The sequence below is a fragment of the Orcinus orca genome, chromosome 3 (assembly GCF_937001465.1).
Source record: "Orcinus orca chromosome 3, mOrcOrc1.1, whole genome shotgun sequence".
NCBI classification, from domain to species: domain Eukaryota; kingdom Metazoa; phylum Chordata; class Mammalia; order Artiodactyla; family Delphinidae; genus Orcinus; species Orcinus orca.
Genome location: NC_064561.1, coordinates 133,782,381 through 133,805,204, shown reverse-complemented (window position 1 = coordinate 133,805,204; position 22,824 = coordinate 133,782,381). Strand labels below are relative to the sequence as shown.

The 22,824-nt window shown below is 39.9% G+C and overlaps 1 protein-coding gene and 1 long non-coding RNA gene across 5 annotated transcripts in view; one reads left to right on the top strand and one right to left on the bottom strand.

The window, feature by feature from the left end:
* Nucleotides 1-5,534, bottom strand: part of LOC117201672 (uncharacterized) — a 68,881-nt gene extending 63,347 nt beyond the window's left edge. Inside the window, exon 1 of the long non-coding RNA XR_004483734.2 lies at nucleotides 5,324-5,534. This is a non-coding gene — a long non-coding RNA (uncharacterized LOC117201672). The remainder of the gene's footprint in view (nucleotides 1-5,323) is intronic.
* Nucleotides 1-22,589, top strand: part of CWC27 (CWC27 spliceosome associated cyclophilin) — a 238,151-nt gene extending 215,562 nt beyond the window's left edge. Inside the window, exons 14-15 of one of the 4 annotated variants that reach the window (XR_004483733.2) lie at nucleotides 19,866-20,084; nucleotides 22,100-22,589. Coding sequence is in view for 3 of the 4 variants with exons in the window: in XM_004270745.4 (XP_004270793.1) it covers nucleotides 9,197-9,359 (163 nt within the window). In the remaining variant the exon portion in view is untranslated. Of the gene's footprint in view, nucleotides 1-9,196; nucleotides 9,634-10,993; nucleotides 13,952-19,865 lie in introns of those variants that run through there. The other 3 variants (XM_033429886.2, XM_033429887.2, XM_004270745.4) reach the window with 3 other exon arrangements.
* Nucleotides 22,590-22,824: the final 235 nt, after the last annotated feature.

Here is a 22,824-nt window from a genome sequence, read left to right as displayed (position 1 = left end):
AAATAAAGATACCGTACTACTATACTCTGTACGGTACTGTACAGTAAAGTACACAAGAGCACAACCACTTGTAGAGGATGCACACACGTGATATTGTACGCCACACACGTGAACTAACTTACATGATTGGACAGGCGAATGCACATTCGCATCTTTGAAAGTTTGCAACTTGAAGGTTCATATGTAGGGGACTTACTATAAGTGTATATACATATTTAGACATGCATAGAACAAAGTGTAGGAAGTGATGTGCCTGTATGTTTACAGTAGTTATTGATAAGCTATGGAGTTACAGGTAATCTTGTTTTTTCTTTTTGCCTCTAAGGATTGCTTTACTTTGCACAAAGAAAAAACATACAAAGACAGTGAATGTATGTTAATCATGCTATGAAAGTTGTAAAAATAAGATTTCTGTAATTCTTTCAATCTATAAATAGCTTCTGCCCTTTCAATGGCTTATGGCGTAGTGTAGACAGGACATATTATAAATACACATATAAACCTACAGTTAAGTGAGATCAAATAAGTTTTGTATGATAATGTACGTGAAAACACTTTGAAAAAGGGTATGAAGTTTAATAGAATAGTATAAAAATGATAAATATATACAAGATCACTTTATATTAACACCCATACACACAAAATACAAAATAAGTTAAAATGGTAAGTGTTTGGACCACAATTGGAGGCATGATGTTTGAACCTCGTTCTAACTATGTAAATATGGTGCTTATTACCATACCCTCTTCACAGATAAGGAAACAGAGACCTGAAGAGCAATGTGACTTTCCTACAGAAACACCGAATGACTGCATTTTAACTCAAACCCAGGTCTTCTGACTTCAATCCGCAAAAGCTTCCATAAAAGGTGTTAGAGAAATTCAAAGGCAGAAGTAGGTCCTGAGGCCCAAGGCAGTCAGATTTTTAGTTGGAAATGGCAGTTAAATTGGGCCTTGGAAGCTCAGGGGACATAAACCAGTGTGAAGGAGGTCGTAGGGCATTCCAGAGAAGTGACATGGACAGAAGTATGCTGTGGCCCATCTCTGATACAGAGCAGGGTGTGGTTTTTTCAAAGGATCAGATGTGGGTTAAACTTAAAAATTATTTTGTCTCACTGAAATTTCTTTTAAAAAAAGCCTGTTTTTGCTTTTCAAATACAAGTCTCCTTTCAAGCCCTCTCCCACCAAAAGGAAAAAAAAAAAAGAAAACTTATAAACTAGATCATTTAAGTTTCTATCCAAAGTCCCTTAAGAACGATAACTTAAGTAATAATCAGGGATTATTTAGTTGGGTTTCTTAAGAATTCTAACCGAACAGAGAAATGAGAAGCTGTCAACACACTATACTAAAGACAAATTATGCAGGTGACAAAGTTTCACAAAGAAAGGCAGGGCCTTTCAACCCAAGTAGAGGAAGGCTGTCTGAGGACAATTTATGTATTTTTTTTCCCTACCTTATACCTCTAAGGCTGAGTACAGAAGACAAATACCAATCATTAGGCAGTTTAACTGGCTCATTTGAGAAAGATCTGTTGGAGTTTTATAGCGTAAACTTAATGGTGGTGGAAATATGTTATTTTAGGTCTTAGACTATTAGCCTTTTCTCTAGTATTGTAGAGTCTGAAAGAAGAGTTAATTATCTGAAAGGCTTATAAACATCCAGTTGACACCTGAACAACGTGGAGGTTTAAGGCACCCACACTTCGTGCAGTTGAAAATCCGCTTATAATTTATAGTTGGCCCTCCATGTACCTGGTTCCTCCATAGAAACAGTTCCACATCTGCACAATCAACCAACCACAGATCATATAGTGTTATAGTGTTTACTGCTGAAAAACTCCGCGTGTAAGTGGACCTGCCCATTTCAAATCCATGTTGTTCAAGGGTCAACTGAAATTGCTAAATAATTTGGAATTATCTATTGATACTCAAGGAGAAAGGTGAACAAAACCAGGTTTGTAGAGGTTACTGGCTACCCAGAAACGTGTTCATTCAGCATTTATTGAGGGCATTCTTCTTATCAAGGCTTGGTGACTGGTGTTACAAAGGCCAATAAAACAGAGCCATCTGCAGTCTAGTGAGGGAGGCTAAACTAAGACATGTACAGAAGAGGACCTTAACCCTCCTGGAAAAAGAGCAGGACAGGCCAGGAGAGGATTCAGGGACTGGTTTCCGGAGGGGATGACACCTCAACTGAAGCAGGGAGAGAAGTATATCACCATACAGAGGCAGCAAGGAGGCAAGAGAGAGCACGTTCTATACAGGAAACTGCAAGTAATTCAGGATGTCTAGAGCATACGACGTGAAGATGACATAGGAGCTTAGAGAGAGGAACAAAAGCCAAGTCATAGAGGCTATGTAAGAAATTTGGGTTTCATTGTTTAGACAATAGGGAACCACTGAAGGATTCAAAACAGGACAGTTTTCATGGCTAAATCTGAATTTCTGAAAAATATGTATGTAACAGAAAATACCTGGATATCATCATCAATCATAAAGGCAGTCCTTAGTAATTTGATGCCTGCGAAGAGACTGCCAGACATCCACCCTTAGAGTGTCAGGCTCTTTGGCTCTGCTCCTCTTGGACCTCCAGCTGAACGGTGTGTCCCTACCTAGCATCCTCATTTTAGGATGTATAGGGAGAAATTGGGACTAATTCCAGAGAGCAATGATTAAAGGCAATAACGGGATAAAAATTTACAGTGAAAATTCATTGCCTTTTTGTTTTGTTTGTTTCTTTTTGCAGTACGCGGGCCTCTCACTGTTGTGGCCTCTCCCGTTGCAGAGCACAGGCTCCGGATGCGCAGGCTCAGCGGCCCTGGCTTACGGGCCCAGCCACTTCGCGGCATGTGGGATCTTCCCGGATCGGGGCACGAACCTGTGTCCCCTGCATCAGCAGGCGGACTCTCAACCACTGTGCCACCAGGGAAGCCCCAAATTGCCTTTTTTTTAAAGCAAGTGTTCACCTAGTAGAGAGGTGTCTTTTCCCAAAGAGCCTCCCACATGGCTCAAGACATTTTTGGAACTTCTAATTGCATTATAGGCCAGCCTGGGAGCCACACAGATTATCATTCTTGTCTCTTTATAGTTGCCTTTTCAAAATGCTGTATTCCAAAATAAGCACTGCCCGATCTGATTTTTTTTATCCTATTCACTAGACTTAGCACTGAATTAACTTTTGATTTATTCCTGAAGTTAAATACATCTTCACAAGATGAAAGTTTGTTACCTCTGAAGACATGCAGTCAAGTACCTGGTCAACTACTTACTAGCTACAAGTTTCTTGATCATGAATCTCTCAGGTTGCCTGTGAAATGGAGGTGAATAACATACTTCCCACCTACCCCACATAGTTATTGTGAAGACAGTACCAGACATGTGAAGGCTCTTCATAGACTGCTGTGTCAGAGGATGCTCTTCTTATTGTGCCCTCACATTTTGCAGGCAGTTTCAAAATGTACATTTGTTCTGGTGCCTGTGTGTTCATCTCCCCTAACAGATTGTTCACTTTAGGAGAGCAGGGCCTGGGTCCTATTTGGTTTTATTTCCCTGTTGTCTGACACTGGGTCTCACACATAAAAAGGCTCCAATATTTGTTGAATGAATAATTCAGTGTAGCTCCTTGCCTTTTACTCAGACTATATTTAAGAAATGGATAATACACTTGAGATTACTCAGTTAAAATAGGCTCAGAAGCCACTTAAGCTTCTTGAAGTATGTGAGTAGTTTGTCATTAGGAACCAGCTGTCCTTCATCTCTGAAGGGGCCAGAACAAATAGCTAATGAACTCAAGCTGAAAGCCTAAAGACTCTTAAACTTTAATGCTGTGGTCCTAACTTTGGCTGTATTTTTAGATCACCAGGAAAAAAAACTTTAGATTACTGATGCTAGAGCCCCATCCTGAGACAATTAAATCAGTACCTCTAGAGGTGGAGGCCCGGTGTTGATAGTTTTAAAAACTACCCAAGTGATTGTAATGTGCAGCCTGCGTTTGTTGCTGGGCTCTGGGATTAGACTTTGAGAAATATTGCCTTAAAAGAAATCCTATCTAGTTCTACATTAGGTACCATAGGAAATGGGAAAGAACATAAGGCATGCTCCCACCACAGTCTACAGGGAATAAAAACTAGCCATCACTGATCTGAGAGCAGTGGAAAAGCAGCAATCAGTGTGTGCTGAGCTATGAGAGGTCGTGAAAAGGTAGACCTGTGAAGAGCTCCAGACTTTCTGCAGAACCTGTTAGACATTTTAAGTTTATCATAGGGGGCTTCCCTGGTGGCGCAGTGGTTGAGCGTCCGCCTGCCGATGCAGGGGACACGGGTTCGTGCCCCGGTCTGGGAAGATCCCACATGCCGCGGAGCGGCTAGGCCCGTGAGCCATGGCCGCTGAGCCTGCGCGTCCGGAGCCTGCGCTTCCGGAGCCTGTGCTCCGCAACGGGAGAGGCCACAACAGTGAGAGGCCCGCATACCGCAAAATAAATAAATAAATAAATAAAAGTTTATCATAGAAATAAAAGACAGTCCCTGCCCACAAAAGAAAGTTAACTGTTAGGTTAGCAAACCAGCTAGTTCTAGCCAGAGGTCCTGGCCAATACGGAGGGTTTAAAGGCTTTGATTCCCAGCACCAATCACCATTCTGAGGACGGAGAACTCAACTGTGAACAAGACTCAAACTGTCTCAAATAACTGATGTTCACAACTAAGTGAACAGGCAATTACAAAATGGTGAGGGTTGATGAAAGAAACAAAATTAAGTTGGTGAGATAGGAAGATCCAGTCATTTGAGGGTTTTAAGGGTCGGGCTCAGCTATTTCAGTGGATTACAATAGCCAATAGTTTCTGGTCAAAGGGATGCTAAAAGGAGATATATAAGAAAGATTATTTTAGAACCTTCGGAGGTTAGAGGAAGGAGAAATAGTACAGACACAAAATAGTTAAGACACCTACAGCAATCTAAGGGTAGAGTGGTAAGTTTCTATATTAGGGAGACTTGGAAAGGGGAGTGTCTTATAGAATTTCTGATGAAAAAGATAGCTGTTTATATTACACAAGCATAAATAATTTAAATGCATTTCAGTCTGAAATGACTTATTAATATTGGAATTCTATATTTCACTTACTGTATGTCTGAGAATTATACCTCTGTTGCTTTCCCAATTAATATTAACTGCTGTCATATCTTAATCTACCTTACAATTGAATGAGAGTTTTTAAAAATGGATGTCAAATTAGTCAAGGTCCAGGTCCTTTTCGAAGACTCTCTTGTTTACTTTTGTTTATAATTCCACACAGTCTCATACAAGAAAAGAAAAAGAATACACTTACTTGTTTTGGGGCTGTACCCCTCAGGTCTGCAAGCCTTGTAGTTGCCCAACCGTGAGACCAAAGAAAGAGCCTGGAAACAGCGAAAGAGACATCCAAGGTGTACTGGATAGGGAATCTTACAAGTCAGAAGCAAAATGTCCTGGAGCGACACCCCACCTATAAGGCAGACGGCAGGCAGGATGCAGCAGCAATCTTAGCTACTGCAGGGGAGAAGGAGGTTACCATTTATAGGGGGAATTGATGTCAGGTTGGCTCATCAGTTACCAGGGAAACCAGCAGAGGAGCATGTCCCTCTCAGCCCCTCAGGTTAACAATCGTCAGTGGGGCAGATGTTTCCCTTTGATAACCTAGCTTGGTGGAGTGGTTCTGATCTAAGCATTAGAACGATAACCACCTGGGACGGGGCAAACACGTAGGCAGTTAGCGTTAAGGCTCTGTGATTAAGAGGGAAGATCAGTCATGTGAGTAGGTGAAGTAGGGACTGGTTGAGCAGGGGATGTATAGAGAGCAAGAGAACCGCCATCTTGAGTGCCCTGGTCATACACAGCCTCTATGAAAATGGTAAGCCTCCATATTTCTATAACCACTAAAGTCAATGTCCTTACTTGAGAATCTGATCTTATGAAAAATTGTTATTAATCAGAACTAAACTTTTGTCTTTGCCTTCAAATGAACAAGTTCTAAAATGTTCATATGTAAATGATCAGTGTGTGATTCCAAAAGCTTCACTGCTCTTGTTGGGCCAATTCTATGACCAGTCACAGAGTGGATAGTATTGAGTTATTGGTACATACAAGATTGTAAACTACCAGACCTTATGTACTTGAATTAAGTCTGTATAATAAGTCTGCATGTGTATTCTCACAGGAGGCTGTAAAATGTGGGCATGCTTTCAATTCATGCAGTCTGTGATTTATGGAGTCACACAGGTCAGGAGTTTATTATGCTGAAAATCATAACAACTGTTTTGTTTTGCTTTTTAAAATGAAGTGACCGAAGCATGTTGAAAGATAAATGGGTGAAGCATTTTGATTATGTTTTTGTTTCAATTAAAGATTAAATATTATGCTGAGTAACCAGCCATGCTAAGCATTATGATATTAAAGCTGAAGTAATTTGTAAGCTGATAGCCCCTTCTTTCCTCTGGGTTTAGGTTTGTTATTAATCAAAATGTTGGACTTGTTTAGTGCAGTGGTGTATGAAACAAACAGTTGAAAAAGACAGCTACTTTACAGCTTTCTGTTCTTTCAGATTTGTAGGAAAATCTGTTTCTTTTTGTGGACTTTGTGCTGTTGTTCCCATGTCTAGATTTCATTTCTTATACCAAAGCCAACTAGATCTAGTAGTTGTAAGATCCTCTCATGGCGTAGAAAGGAGGAAGTTGCCTTTTTATGGTTTTATTTGACAAATTCTGGTAAAGTCATTTTTGAAACATGGACAGTCCCTACTAGAAATGATTATAACAAAAGACCCATCTGTCTTTTGGGGCAGAGAAAGGGATAATTTTTAAAATAGAAGAATGTGTATATGGAAAAGTATTAATAAGTTAACTAATATAGTGGGTTTTGTATTTTTATATCAGCATAGGAGTATTGAATAAAATTGTTTTGAAGGGAATAAGATTCCAGCTATTTTCTGGTTTGGGGTTAGGCATCAGCACAAATCATTTGGAAAGCCGCTGCACACTTACCGAAATACAGTGTAGGAGTCTGGGCTCCCCATGACGTGTGATAAGGACCTTTAACAGGACAGTCCCGCCACACTTCTAAACTTAGTCCTCATCAGTGGTAATACACTTACAATTTCTGAAGAGCTCACTCTAGGGAATGCTGCATAGATTGTAAGGAGTATCAAAGAAAAAGACCACCTCTCCATACCTGAAAAAAAAAAAAAGTTCAATTTATTACTTTAATAAGAAAGAGCTTGCTTTTAGACACAGTCTCTCTGAGCAAAGCAGGTTGCAAACCTTACGTAGAGTTTTGGGGTCAGGGATTGTTTAGGGGTTAATATCAGCCTCAGAAGCACCATTATTCAGGAGAGACTGCTGGTGATTGGCTGGCTTTCAGAAGCATGTCACTGGCCTGGGTCTGCCACTGATTGGCCAACTTTCAAAAGCATGAGGCTGTCACTGATTATTTGGCTTTCAGAGGTGTATTTACTGAAGTGAGTTACCACTGATCATTTTGGCCTAGGCAAGTCACCATTAATTATTAAATCCTGTTTGATTGATTCAGTCTGGTTATAGTGGTCACTTGCTACCATGGCTGGAGAATAATTATCCTTTTGCTAGGAGTTGGGGCTTGTTTTATTCTCAGACGCTAATACTCAAACAGTGTAGAAAATTGAAAGCACAAGAAAATCAGACTCTGAGTACTCCATCTAAATAAGCAATAATCCTATGCTGCACTTTCTAAATGAGGTTGTTTCCAAGGTTAAGTCCATGGAAATATAAAAAGTCAGCAGTTCTCATGTGTGATATTGCATGTTATGAAATCTGATGCAAATAATATATTATTAATAATAAAGTATAGAAATGCAAATGTGCTTTACCTCAGTAAATAAGAGTAGACTCTAGTTCATCCACATAATAATGTCACTCATACTCATTGCATTCTAATGAGCTTTTCTGGGAAGGAAGAGGTGGTAAGATAAAACTTGTCAACCTGGTGAACAGTCAACCCTACCGAACTCTTTGCAATTGTAGTATCATTAATATTGTAACATTTCATTTCCCTCACAAAATAGTTTTAGGATTCTTCAAAATCTAAGTATATCCATGGGAATTTTTAACAAAAGTAAACTTCCCTCCGCATTTGTGGTACTGCAGGAAGAAAGGGTAGGGGAATCTCTGCTAGTATCTATTGCCCAATCCCTGCTCATATAGGGAAACAGAAATCACTGTAATATGTGGGTTTCATCTGCAAGTTACAACTGACATGTGGGGAGTGTTAACCCTTCAGGCGGTTTATCCCTATCTGCTGTGATAAAGTGTTGAGTGCGCCTATTTTTAAAACTGCTTAAATATTTAGTGGGGAAAGCCTTAGTAGTTTTGTTTATATATAAAAACTGATCTTTCCTCTTTCCAAATTCATTCACCTGCCCTAGAATCTGGTTTTGGGACCTCCCTATTTATTCCCAGCACCTCCTAATGGGAGGCAGAGCTAATCACTTACATATTTCTCTGCTGCTAAGCATAGCCAGCTTACAACCACTTAGGATTCAAGCACATGTTGAGACCTTAAGACCAGTAAGCATTTGATAAAGTAGGAAAGCAGGGTGGTTAGATTTGCTGTAATCAACAGTAGGAGGAGGAGGTTAGTCCATGGAGCCGTGCCAAAAGCTCAGTTTCTTTTTGTACAAAAAATTTTTTAAACTCAGCAATTCCCCAGAAAAGGGATTCATAACACCATTTGAACAGGAATTTTCTGAACACATTCCCTACTTGACCCATTTAACTACTGAAAACAAAACAAAACCAGATAGGGCTGGTTTAATGTCGGGAGTTTTGCTCTGCAACCTGGCTGAGTGTGCTCTTTAAAGGAAGCTGGAAGAATGTTCTCTGAGTTTAGTTGAAGGAAGACTTCTGGGTAGAACTCTTTTAACCTCCCATAAGGAAAGGAACCTCGAGTGAAGTCTGAAGCAAAGAGACTCACTACTAGAAATACAAACCAACAAAACAAACTCCAGACATGTTTTTCAAATTTAAGTGTTTTCTGAGAAGTTGGCATCCATGTGGTAGAAGCACCAGTAAACAATAAACCCATCTTGGTGTTTTGTACCCTTTTGGTTCATCATGCCAAGACAAGTGTAGTGTAGAATTCCTACTTTCAGTTCTCATGCAAACATCAGTGAACCATCTCTCTCCCACTTTAGGATGTCGCATGTACTTCAGTTTGAGGATAAAAGCAGAAAAGTGAAAGACGCAAGCATGCAAGATTCAGACACATTTGAAATCTATGATCCTCGGAATCCAGTGAACAAAAGAAGAAGGGAAGAAAGCAAAAAGCTGATGAGAGAGAAAAAAGAAAGAAGATAAAATGAGAGTGATGATACACCAGAACTAGCTGGAAATGTGCCTGCAATAAATGGCCTTAAAACAGCCATCGTTCCCAACAGCATCACTTAAGGGTGTGAAAAGAAGCATTTTTGAACTTGTCGTCTGGTTTTGAAAAACAATTATCTTGTTATGTAAATTGTGGAATGATGTAAGCAAATGCTTTTGGTTACTGGTACGTGTTTTTATTCCCCAATTGAGCTTTTATATTGCTAAATCTGAAATAAAATCACTTTCCTTCTAGTTTACATGTTAACCATTTGCAGAATGTACAAATCTGTTTGTATCTTTTTACCCTAAAATATGTGACGGCTTCGTTTTCAAGATTTTTTATAAGACACCTTTACAGAAAGAATATTTAAGGGAAACCTCTTTGGCATTCTGTTACCACAGCACTAACTTTGAAATATGATTTTTAAATTATGTAATAAAAAGATTGATGGTTTTGTTTTGCATATAAATATCTAAAAATAGCCAAATCAGTAAGACTCAATAGCCTTAAATCTTAAGAAACCCCTAAGTGAATGTTCACGCCTGCGTCTAGGCCAATGCAGTCAAGACAATAACACACTGAGTAATGTCAGCCAAGCTTACTGCACACCCTGGCTTGACCCCAGGCTACCGGCTCACTCCTCTGCCCTTCTCAGCACAGCAACGGCAGGAGCACATGCAGAGGTCCCATCCTGGCAATAGAACTTATTAAGAATTTAGCCTTTTATGACAATCAGTCATGCTGGTTATTTACTATATATTATCTGTACTATTTAGTCAGTGTTTTCTAGAATCTGAATGCCAAGGTTATACCACAGGTTAACTTCCAGTTACCTAGTAAACCTCACCAGCCACGTCTTTTCAGGTAGTGTCTCATCAGCTCTCTCTTTTGAAGTGGAATCCAATAGGCTTTCTTTAGAGCGCTTGCTCTCACAACGTAGCCCCGGACGCTACACTAGAGCAGCAGCAGCATCACTTACAGCCATGTTAGAAATTCAAATTCCTGCCATACTACCCACCACCATTATCCCCATCCAGACTAATGGATCTGAAACTTTGATCACAGAAGGCTTGTTAAACAGACCGCTGGCTTCACTGCTGGTGATCCAATCTTTGGAGACTGACAATATCTAGTGAAGTTAAAAATGTTCATATCCAGTGATCCAAAATTTCTAATCCTAGGTCTGTTGCCTAAAGAAATTCTCACACATTGCTCAAGGGGACCTGTACTAAATATACGTTGAAGCATCAACCAAAGAGTGGATAAATAAGTTATTATACATCCATGCTATGGAATACTTTGTAAGCGGTGAAGATTAATAAACCAGAGTTGTGTGTACTAGTTTATCTTAAAAATAATGTGAGGAATAGGCAACCTCGTATATAAAAATTTAAAACACACAACTCACCATTATATATTGTTTACAGATGTATACATGTAGCAAAAGTATAAAAACATAAAAACTAGTGGTTACCTCTGAGGAGGCAGAAGGAATACACAGGGGGCTTCATTTGTGTTTGTAATGTTTTATTTCTTAAGATAGATGTTGGGTAGTCAAGCCTCATTATTCTCTTTACATTTTGGTATGCCTGAAATATTTCATAATTTGTTCTTTATGATCTAGAACCTGAGGTGAGAAGACAGAAGGACACCCCCTTTCTTTTTGGCTTCAGAAGTAGGAGAAAGTTCCAAAGAGAAAAAGAGGGATATGATAAAGGTGTTCTGGGGAACAGATGCTAAGCCACCACAAATAAGCCAGTGTTTGGAAATGTGCCCTATCTTTCCCTCACCGCTGTAATATCAATTGTATTACAGATGTTCACAAAGCAAAATGTTGTTTTCTAAACTCACAAAGTCTCTGTTGTTTATTATGAAAAGTATTACCACTGGATCTATTTGTATTGAAGTACCCCGTAGGTTTCTCTACCATTCCTCCAAGACTGTGTCCACCTAAAACAGTGTGGTTTTATCCCTAAAACAGAGGGGACCACAGGCCTCTAGGGCACAGCCAGAAGACTAGTATTCATCGGTTTAAAAGATAACTGAATGACAAAATTAAAACAGGTTGACTGAACGCGCCTCATCCTGCTTTAAATTGCAAGGAGCAGAAAGATCTGAAATTCTACAGAGATTAGAATCTTACCAGAATTTCACCATGATAATAAAACTCATTTTGAACTTAACTGAATAATAGCAATAACAATTTTTTAAAAGCTTAAGAACATGGTTAAATTATCTGTCATATATAGTATTAAATGTGCTTATAGTAAAATCTTTGGAAATGTCACAGGAACGTTTTTGGGCCATGTGAATTGCAAAAATGAAATAAAATGAGTTCAAAGACCAAAAAAAGAGAAAACGTAAGACAATTAGCCTGTATAGTTCATTCTAATTTTATATTTATTTGGATTTATTTTTCTCTATGTACTTGCCCTAGGGATGTTATCCTGAAACAGTGAAGTCCGGTAGCCATCTCCTTTGTTATCTATGGTGATGCTGGGCATTGTGGAGAACAAAAAGAAAAGCAACTCCTGGCAATTGTTTTTTCTCATTTTCTGACAAGCCATTTTTTTCACTTTGGTTGAAGCTGTCAGCGAGGTGAAAGTTAAAATGAACTCTAGACCTCTCCTTTCTCAATAGGTAATTGAAGAAATGCAGATCGCTCTAGAATTTTTAATGGTATAATATCAAAACACACATTATCACATGCCCTCAGCTCTCTGTATGCTCTGTGGCCACGCAGTCAGTAATGCATCTGCTGCATCTAAAAATGGGGACACCATAGAAAAAGGTCATTAAAAAGTGTGAGGAGATGAGTGGTTTGCTGCTGTTGTTTTTAGAACAAGTTCAATAAGCTATGGTGTCCTTATCAAACTGTCACTACCAAGTCTCTTGATAGGATCTGACGTGTGAGGTACATAAACCTGTGCTGTTGTATCACTGTGGCCTGAATGGAAAAGGTTAGATAAATGCAGAATATTGCCCCAACATGCTGTTTAATCTTGGCGATAACAAGAAAGAAAATGGATGTGTGAAGTGAGTTACCATTGAGGGTTGTATCAGTATAAGCAATTTGTATGTACGGGGTGTAGAGAAGTTAAGAGGGGTTACATTCTTTAACACCGTCATTCACAAAAAAAAAAAAAAAAAAAAAAAAAAAAAAAGCAGGTCTGGTTTCTCTATGGCTTTGACTCCTTTCCAGTGACTCTATACAGTTTATCATGGGGTACCACTTCTGCTTACTAGAGACCAGGAGGTTTTCCCGTCTCACATATATTTTATCTCCTTTCTTTTAGCTTTTAATGAAGAGAGGTGAAACAGGAGCCATATTTTAGAGAAATCCTTTCTAATAAGGATTCGATGAAATCTGAATTCCTAGAGAAATAAAACACCAAATCTTACTAAGATGGGTATTAGAAGTCCCCTGCTTGTACAGAGAATACTCATTTATTCCCCCAAATCTTCCTTGACAAAGCTATACTTGAACATCTTTGTCACAGATGCTAAGGGTTGTGCTAATCCCTGTGCAGAGTTTTCAGTGGTACACAGCTAAATTGGCTCCCTAAAAAAACAGAAAGCAAGAAAAGCCCTGATTTGCATCATTTGCTGACTTCTGTGGTGTAAATACTCTCACCATGGCTGATTTCAAGCCACCAAAGGTAGCTCCAGGATACAACTGGTTATTTTTCCCATTCTGTTTCATTGCTAGCTAAAAGCTTATGTAGTAACTCTTGCACTGGCACTAAAGAATTCACAAAGGTTTTTAACCTTTTTCCAAGATGACAACCTTCAAGAGTATTTCTCTTTTATGTGATTACTTCAGACAATTTGGTGAAGTTCTAAATTGTAGCAACATCTGCACCCTATGCTTTTTATGACTAGTTTGTACCTTTAGATTCTCTGTTGAGGGAGTTTTCCAAAGTCACTTGGCTCACATTTATTTTTCCCTCTGCTCATCTTTTCGCCTCAGTTTAGTCCAAATCTCACAGAAAAAAAAAAGAGGGGGGAGAAAGGAAGGAAATGTAATTATAGTTCTTTGAATTATTCTCTGTAAGTGATAATGTACAAATCCATCATTTATATTTTTTTGGAAGATATTTTGGGTTAGGGATGGAGAATCCTACCTGGAGGGAAGACTGGCTTCTAAGTGAAATGCAGACAGGAATCTGGTCTCTCTCTTCCACATCTGCTCGGGATTATTCCTTTAAGTTCAGATCATGATATTAATTCATGTTATTTGATCAGCAAAAACATATTCGGGAGGCTTTCTTCAGAGCACCAGTCAAAAAGAAGGTGTTGTCTTTTAGAAAATTGTTATTTTCTCATTCCATGATGCCAGAAATGATAATCATTGCTGCAGTTCCAGAACTTTTTAATAATCAGGATAATTTTGAGAGCAGAAAACTCTTAAGTGACTTTCCCATTTATTTTCTGACTAATCTAGTTGGAGCTTTATTATTCAAGTGTTTTAATAATATATTTGAAATGAAGGGCATCATGTAAAAAAAATAAATGACTAAAGTAGTATATATTCTATGGCTAGTTCTCAACGGTTATGAATAAACTTAAAATTTCTGAATTACCTCTTTTTTGTATGATGTGAGTAAACTGTTCTTTAATTTGCAATTTTTTAGAAAATATTTTATTCAGGGTAAGAGGTATGTGACCACTTTATCTCTGTTCTAAACTTTTACTATATTATTGGTGTAAATGAATAGACTAAGAATGGGTACTATCTCCCAAGCAACTAAAGAATTCAACAAGTGATTTTTGAATTAATTTAGAAAAGTTATACATGTTATTTTGTGAGACCTCGGTCCATTTCAGAGTGGAGTTTCCTAGTGACCATCATGTGGATTTCATGTCCCATCAAACCTGACATGTCCAAAACTGAACTCACCTACACGTCCTAGCCCTTCCTCTACCAGACCTGCTTCACCTGCACTTTTCCCCATCTTCCCTATTGGCAATGCCACTTTTCTAGTTACTCAGGCCAAATAGTTTGGATTCCAGTCTTCATCTCACACCCTATATCCAGTCTGTTATGATAATCTGTTGGCTCTACCTTCGAAATATATCCAGAATTTCACCATTATTTACCACTTCCCACTGCTACCACCCTGGTCAAAAGGACCATAAACTTTCATGTGGACTACTATTTATAAAAGCACCGTAACCAGTCTCCCTGCTTTCACACTTATTTCCCTAAATTTATTAACAACATAGCAGCCAAGTGAAACCTCTTAAAACATAAATCACATTGTTATACTTCTCTGCTCAAAACCCTTCAATGGCTCCCCATTTCGTTCACAGTAAAAGCCCACATCTTCACAACGGCCTATGAGGCTCTAGATAATCACCACACCCTCCCCTCAATCTCTGACCTCCTCCCTTACTACACTCCCCATCACTCACTGTACTAGCCACACCAACTGTCCAGCACTTCATCAGATGAGCTAGGTGTGGTCCATCTCAGGTGCTCTGCACTGGCCAGTTCCTCTACCTGGAATACTCGTCCACCAGATGTTCAAATGACCAACTCCCGCACCTCCTTCAAGTCTGCTCAAATGGCCCTTTCTCCATAAGGCCTACAGTAACCACTCTACTTTAAAGTTGCAGCCCATCCCCACCCCACATTCTCAGTCCCTCTCAATCTCCCTCTCTAATTATATTCAATGGCACTATGAACTCCTAAACACTCTGCCTTATTAACTTACAAACAACCCTATGAAGTAGGTATGGGCCCTTGTTACCATTTTACAGATGAGGAAACCGAGCCTTACAGATGTTAATTACTTATTGTTTATCAGTCACCTCCCACCATAGAATGCCCTCCACGAGGACAAGGATTTTTGTCAGTTTTGTTCACTGTTGATCCAGTGCCTAGAACCATGCCTAGCAAAGAGCAGACATTTAATAAATATTTGTTGAATGAATAAATAAACCAGTATATCCCCCCCGTGAAAAAACAGGATCCAATATAGTGTTATTCCATATTTTATCACTTAATATTACCATCATTTCATAAAGTTAGGACATTTTTACACTAAAAATGAAGGAAAGATATAACTTCAGAAACAGCTCTAACATTTGAATAAATTTAGCTTTAGGAAAACCTTACTACATTGTCTTTTTCTCATTTTAACATAAGCCACTTTGTCACAGGTGGGCACAGATCCAAAGACCATTTTGGGAAAACCTCTCTGTAGGAAAACCCATTTACACCTATATGGCTTCCTTGAGTACCTGCTCTTTATAGAAAGCAATATTCTAATTCCTGAGACTACAAAGAACTGAGGGCCAACATGCAATGTGTAGAACGCAAGGCTATAAGGCTTCAGACATGCAACTGCTTTAACAGAAAAACTATATAACCTCTTAATATCAGTTTTCTCCTCTCTCACATGGGAACGATATCAGCTGCCTTACCTACCTAGCTGTCACAGACTAAAGAAGGAATAAACAAGAAAACCAAGCTTTTACAAAGCTTATAATGATAGGAGCTAACACTTAACAGATACTCACTTTATGCCAGACACTCTCCTAAGCACTTTATCTGTATTAATCCTTTTAATCCTCATAAACAACTCTATGAGGTAGGCTCTATTATTATCTCCATTTTACAAATGAGGAGGAGACTTGAGGCTTAGCAAAGTTAAGTAATTTGTCCAGGTCACACAGGAAGCAAAGCAGCTAGAATTTAAAACAAGACTGAATCCAGAGTTTCAGTTGATCACTAGACTACCATGCCTCTTGCTACACAAACCAGATTGTTTTACAATACACCTCTAATATAACTATAGAGTTTATAATCCAGCAGGTAGAGAAGGAGGCTAACACTCTAAAATAAAAACACAGCACGGTGATTTCAGTTGAAAAGAATCATATATGTAAAAACTGAGTGAGTGCTAGAAGGAACCAAGATTGTGGTTTAGTGGGATTAATCTAGAACTGCTCTGCGGCAGAGGGAATTCTGACCATAATTTGGAAGGAAGGGAGAGCATGGCATCGAGGAGACAGGTCCTGTTCCAGGTGAAGAGAAAGTTATACGGACAAGACATTAAGACAAATGTAGGAGACAGTGATGTGTCTACATAATGCCAAAACATCTGGTCAACTGAGTTTAAAAAAAAAAAACCTCCATCAACACAGTAGATTTCTTCAGTCAATCCAGATGTTTGGCGTCTTGTAGACAAAACATCCCGATGATTAACTGAAGATCTGACAGAGTTGACTGAATTAACCGTGTGTTGTAGCATTGTATAGACCGTGTCAGGACGTTTGCTTGGCTGGAGTGGAGTCCAGCTATAAAGGAGATAATGGTCCAGGCAATGAGAGGGGACCTGGAGCTTGGATCTGATGCAGTTGGAAGCTGCTGGAGGAGGAGTGTGATGGAAAAGATGCTTAAGGAAGAGGATTCTAACAACTATGTGAAAAAAAAAATATGGTGAGAGGAAAAGTTGTAGACAGGAAAGAGGATGTGAGTAGAGTGCAGGTGTGTGTGAGGTAATTAGAGCCTGGACCAGAATCAGGCTTGGGAAAGCAACAGGAAGGAACGGATCTGAAAAACATTACAGAAAAAGAACAGGAAGTCATGATGGGCTGGACAAGAGAGTGCAACTGCACATCACCCCAAGGTTGGAAGCCTCCAGGCCTGGGAAAGCAGCTGCTGTCAGCCTCACCACAGTAGTAAACCAAGAAGGAATCCCCAAGAGACCCCTCCCCTCAACCTCCATCCAGAGTCCAGAGCCAGGCCCACAGGCAGGGGTAACTTGGAGACCACAAACACAACTCTCATGAAAGGTTTCCTATTCATTTTAGCCACCTAAGTTGATTTCCCTTCATGTCCAATTTCATGAAGGGATTGAGAATGCTAGATTCAGATTGTCAGGTAGACACAACTTCAGTGAAAAGTCTAAAAAGACAATATTGTAATGACATTTGCTTTTATACAGCATATGATGTAAATTAAGATGTATAGGGGTATGAATAAATTAGATGAGATGAGATTAAGAGAAATTATATAGTACCTATATTACCTAGTTAGCATTATAAAAGCCTGTTAACAGGCACAATTAATGGCCGAATTCAAGAATTTACATATTTTTTTAAACCCTTAATTTATGAAACCTTGGAATGTTCAACTCTTGGCTTGGATATTTTGCAGATTTTTTTAAAATTCCAAATATCTTATTAGACAAGAATCGAGTTTATATTTATTTATAAATAGTCACAAATTCTAATTTACTAGGATTCGAACTATGATAGTGTGCTCCCACTTATTAAAAAAAATTCTAAATATCCATGCAAGTCATCGTTTTGCAAATTTGCATTTTCAAATATTTTCAGCCCCAGGCTTATCAGCCCACACAACCAGTTATGTGCCCTTTACAGACACAATCGGGGTTTCTCCAACTGCTTCCTTGTTCATTTCAGGAGGGAAGGAACCTTCAAGAGAGGTTACTCTCTTTGTTCATGGTTTGGAACAAAACTGAGGATCAATCAATCTCTCCTTCTCTCTCTCCCCCTCTCTCTTTCTCTTTCCCTCTCTCTCCGCCCCCCCTTCCCCTTCCCCCCACCAGAGAAACAACACAGAATGTGAGACCATAAATATATTAACGTGTTCCATGTCACCCTGGGGGAGGTGGAGGGGTCAGGAAACTTGTTAAAATCAGTTTCCCAGGCCTCAGAAATGACAAGTCTGTTGATCTGGGGTGGGAGCCCAAGAATCTGCTGGTTTTTCTGTTTGATTTTTAACAAGCTCCCCCAACTAATTCTGATGACTGTTTTCTGAAAATCAGACTTAGATCCTGCCCTAAAGTGGAAAGCTATAGAATGAAAAGCATCCGTTGGAAATGCAAATCTCAAATGGTAAAACAGATTTAATTTTTTTTTTCTTACACATCCCTTAATCTTTCCTTTATGTAATAAGCTCCTACGTAAATTCACTGTGTTCTTTGATATGCAGAATTTTTCATAGAAACTGCATAAAGTCAAGCACACCTATGCAGTCAACCTAGAAGCCCAGAAGACAAACAGGACAGCCTGTCTGTTCTCAATTCACAGCACTGCCCACTACAGCCCTTCCCGGACACAAATGTTTACATGATGGGAAAATGTAATTAATGATCTTGGTAAGTCTTTCTACTGCTCCAAGGCTAAGTGAGTCACTTATTTATCAGATAGAAAAAAACAGTTGGGTTCACTGAAACAATGGGTGATTTATCCAGGTGTGTTTGAATATAACCTTCCCACAGCCATCTTTTTGTAAGAAATACTTCAAAGTTAGTAGATAGCAAACTAGTTATTCAAAAAGTTAATCAGTGAAATGTCCCCCATCATAACATCAAGATTAGAGTGTTTGTTCTCTACATATAATCGCTTAGGTACCCCTTTTTTGGCAGTACTAACTCTACTGCAAGGAAGATTAGTAGACTTTTTTTTTTTACTGGTGCTATGGCTCCATTTGCCTTAAACTCAACTCACTCACCTAAATCTTTTCCCAAGGATATAGGAAAAAGAATAAATTGGGAGAATTTTATTAGAGGCCCTTCATTACCTAAGGTGTAACGATTAAAAGTCAAACTTACTTTTATTGTGCTTTGAATGATGCTTTTGAAACAATCAAGGGTTTCACAGGCAACCCAAGTGGTTTTGACTTGAGTAGTGATTCTTTCCCACTTTCCATTCTCCTGCCACTTTCAAATCTCATCTAGCAACCATGGGAAATGGTCTCATGCCCTAGTGGGAGGGAGTTAGGACAAGCTAGGATTGCAAAAGAAAACCCTTTTCAGAACATAAAAAGTCCTTGCATTGTGATACAGGTTAAAACAAAGAGAAAGATTCATTTCCAATGATCCTCTTTTATCCTCCACATAAAAATACTAACCTTCAATGCCTCCATCTCAACCACAGTATTGATAAGGGTAAGAAATAAACAAATTCTCCTTAGAGTATTTCATTGATTCTACTGCTTTAATATCATTTATGGTATACAATGGCTTCCAGTACCATGCTTTTTTCCTCAGGGCCATTGACAGCCCATTTGGTGCCTCTGTGTGAATTAGAAAAAGGCACCCATTCCTCAAGGCACTTTACTTCCGTATGTCAGAAAACTGTGATAACATACTGAGTTTCTTTGAACAAGACACTTTATCACATCTGCAGGAAAAATCACCATAACAAATGTCAAATCTATATTGCTCATGATGTGAATTACATCCCCCAAGACATGGTGCCCTTGTGTAAAACTCAACAGCACGGCTATGCGTAACAGCCTTTTCTCTCACCCCCTTTCCTGTCAGCCCTCTCCATTCGCAAGCCCAGCCCAAAGGCTCTAGAGTCCTACAGAAGAAACTCTATAAAACTGCTTTCTTGAAGATAATCCATGATATTCTTCCAGCCAAACTCAAATCTAAAGCCCACTGGGGTCCCTGGAAAATATAAGATGGAATCCAGGTGATAAGGTCTAACCTCTTATTTTGTGCTTCATCTAGTTTCCTTGCCTGCAGTGGGCTGTATGCAGAGGACTTGCACCTAACACATCGGATTAGAGTTCCCAGCACAGAACCGCTGTGCTAACACCCCAGGTTGGTAAGCTGTGTGGAGAAGCACTGCACACACCACCTCAATTCAAGATGGAGGCAGCGGGCCATGACCGGAGAAGCTGCACCAGGCACTGCAGTCTGGAGCCCGAGCCACAGCTGCTGCAGGTGGTGAGAACCCCACCCCCACCCCTCCCTGCTAACGAGATCCCCATAAGGCAGCCCCGCCCACAGCCTCTGCTCTAGAGCCCAAGCGTCCACCTCTCCATCCTCCGATGAAAGAAGAAAGCTTTCCTTTGCTTCTGAACCGAACTTGGTCTCCTTCTACGGGCTCAAACAACACTGGGCAGGAGGACCCTTGTTGGGGCCTGACTAGACAGGGTCCGATAACACTGCCTTCTTGGAACTCTCTCCTCCCACCTCATAATCCTGACTCTCCCTTTCCTACCAGCAATTCTTGTCCTGCTCCTCTTTTCTGTGGACTCTGTTCTTAGACTCTAGCTCTGAGGAATCTGGTCAATACTTCCTGAGATAAAATGGTCTTTGGAGCCAAGGCATTTAACAGGTGGAAGCTAGAAGTGCTGCCTGTTCCATATGACGTAGCCTGTACCACCTCACTGTTCCCACAGCAAATACTTGTTTTCCTGTAAACTTGGGGCACAGGCTCGTAGATTTAGTGACAAGACAGTAATCTATGACTTGGGCCATCTGATGTTCCATCTCACCTGCAGAGGCCCATGGCTTGTTCAGGAAATAGATCTATCTGGAAGTTCAGACTCTACAATAACTAAACAGACTTCTGAGCATCACTGTCCAGGACCACAGCCCTCTGCCTCTGGCCCCCAACCGTCTGCAACACTTTGAAGAAAATGTTTCTTCACCAGGCTTACAATTCAATGGCCACCCAGTAAGATGTAGAACAAAGACACTCTTCCCAGGCCTGTGAGCTGTATGCGTAGCCAAAGTGTCTCTCCACAGGCTGATGATAGTCCCAGGCTTAAGAATGAGGTCCTCAGGGCTTCCCTGGTGGCGCAGTGGTTGAGAATCTGCCTGTCAATGCAGGGGACACGGGTTCGAGCCCTGGTCTGGGAAGATCCCACATGCCGCGGAGCAACTAGGCCCGTGAGCCACAACAACTGAGCCTGTGCGTCTGGAGCTGTGCTCCAGCAACAAGAGAGACCGCGACAGTGAGAGACCCGTGCACCGCGATGAAGAGTGGCCCCCGCTCGCCGCAACTAGAGAAAGCCCACGCACAGAAAACGAAGACCCAAAAATAAATAAATAAATAAATAAAATTAAAAAAAAAAAAAGAATGAGGTCCTCATGACCTGCCGAGCTGAGAGAAGATTGTGTTCCTGGATGACATTCTGATGTGGTCCATAACCTGCCTTTGGCTCCTGGGTGAACCCTCTCTGTAGGTATAATGTGAAAATGTGTTTAGTGCCTCTCTTCAAAGAAAACCTCCTCTCTGCTGACAAGGGTTAGTAATATGCTAGGATGGTACACTTACCTCTCTCTGTCTCTCTTTCATTCCTTTAAATATCCAAGACACTCAGTGCCTCCTGAGGTTTATTAGTTAATAATGGGGCTTTTTTTTTTTTATGACAATCCCATCAAGTACCACCTGAAGAAGAGGAACCATTTCAAAATCTGTGGTGGCCAAAGAATTCTTCTAGCACCTGCATGCACCTGAATGCAGTTCCCCTTGCCTTCTATCCCACATTATCCTTACTGTTTCTAAGTAAAATGTCTCCCACCAACAGGGGAAAACAAATTGTTTTATTTTGTTTTCCTGCAAGTGCACTTTTTTCCAACAATCTTATGTGCTGGAAGTTAAGTAAACATTGACCTAAAAATGTTACAGCACCTTCAAGAACCAAGAAGTTTTTTTTCCCCCTTCTCATCCAATATGATGGGGCCAAGTTTGACATTTCCATAATGTTTAAAATATAAGGCTAAAAAAAATAACCTTGGTGGTCACTGGCCTGACATGAGTCTGGTTAAACTTTAAGGAAACTGCTTCCAAGATAGGATTTAGATGCTTCAGAATTTGTTGGAATGTGGTCAACAGAAAAATAAAATTTCAAATCCTGGCTTACTGGCCTGAAGGACCTCCATGAGGTAGACTCTATACAGGAAACAATTCCATCATCCAAAGTGAATATTCACTCATTTTTCTTTTCCAGCCAGGAGTTTGGAAGAAGCGAGCAGGCAATGTAGTCATTTGGTAACATCCCTCCCACTGCCAAAATGGATTAATGCTGGGAGATCTTACAACTGGTGAGTAATCGGTAGTGCTTGCAGACCCTCCAAGATCCCCAAGGTGTGATTATTTTCATACATGGATTTCTGTCATCATCCTCCAAAGGGTGCTTTGTCAGTTTCTTTAATTTTCCCTCACTGGACGCTCAAGCCCATGTTATGGCATGGTCTCCAACTCACTGCCAATCTCCTGCTCAAACCAAGTTGGTGAGCACTTTAGAGACACGGCTAAAATGTGAGGGCTATATTAACAAAATTATACCAGCTTCCTCTTAAATGATTCTGGAAACGTATGAATAGTTATTTTTAAAAATAAAATTTAGAACCTGATCATCCTCTGGTTCCACTGATTTGGTTTATTATACCCCTACCTAATACTCAGGTTGATTTTAAGATGTCATGGACATACTAAAATCTCAGACTATGAAGAACCTAATTGAAACAACAACCCCAAATATGTGAGTTTTTAAAATAAATGCTCTTTGCATCTTTTAGCATTGACTATCACTCATTCCCTAAACTTCTCTCACCACCACTACCCCAACTCTTCGACTTGTATTCAACTCCTTTCTGGGACTAAAAGGGCCTCTGAAATGGGAAATATGACATCAAAACTCACACTTGGGAATCAAACAGCCAAAAGTTCAAG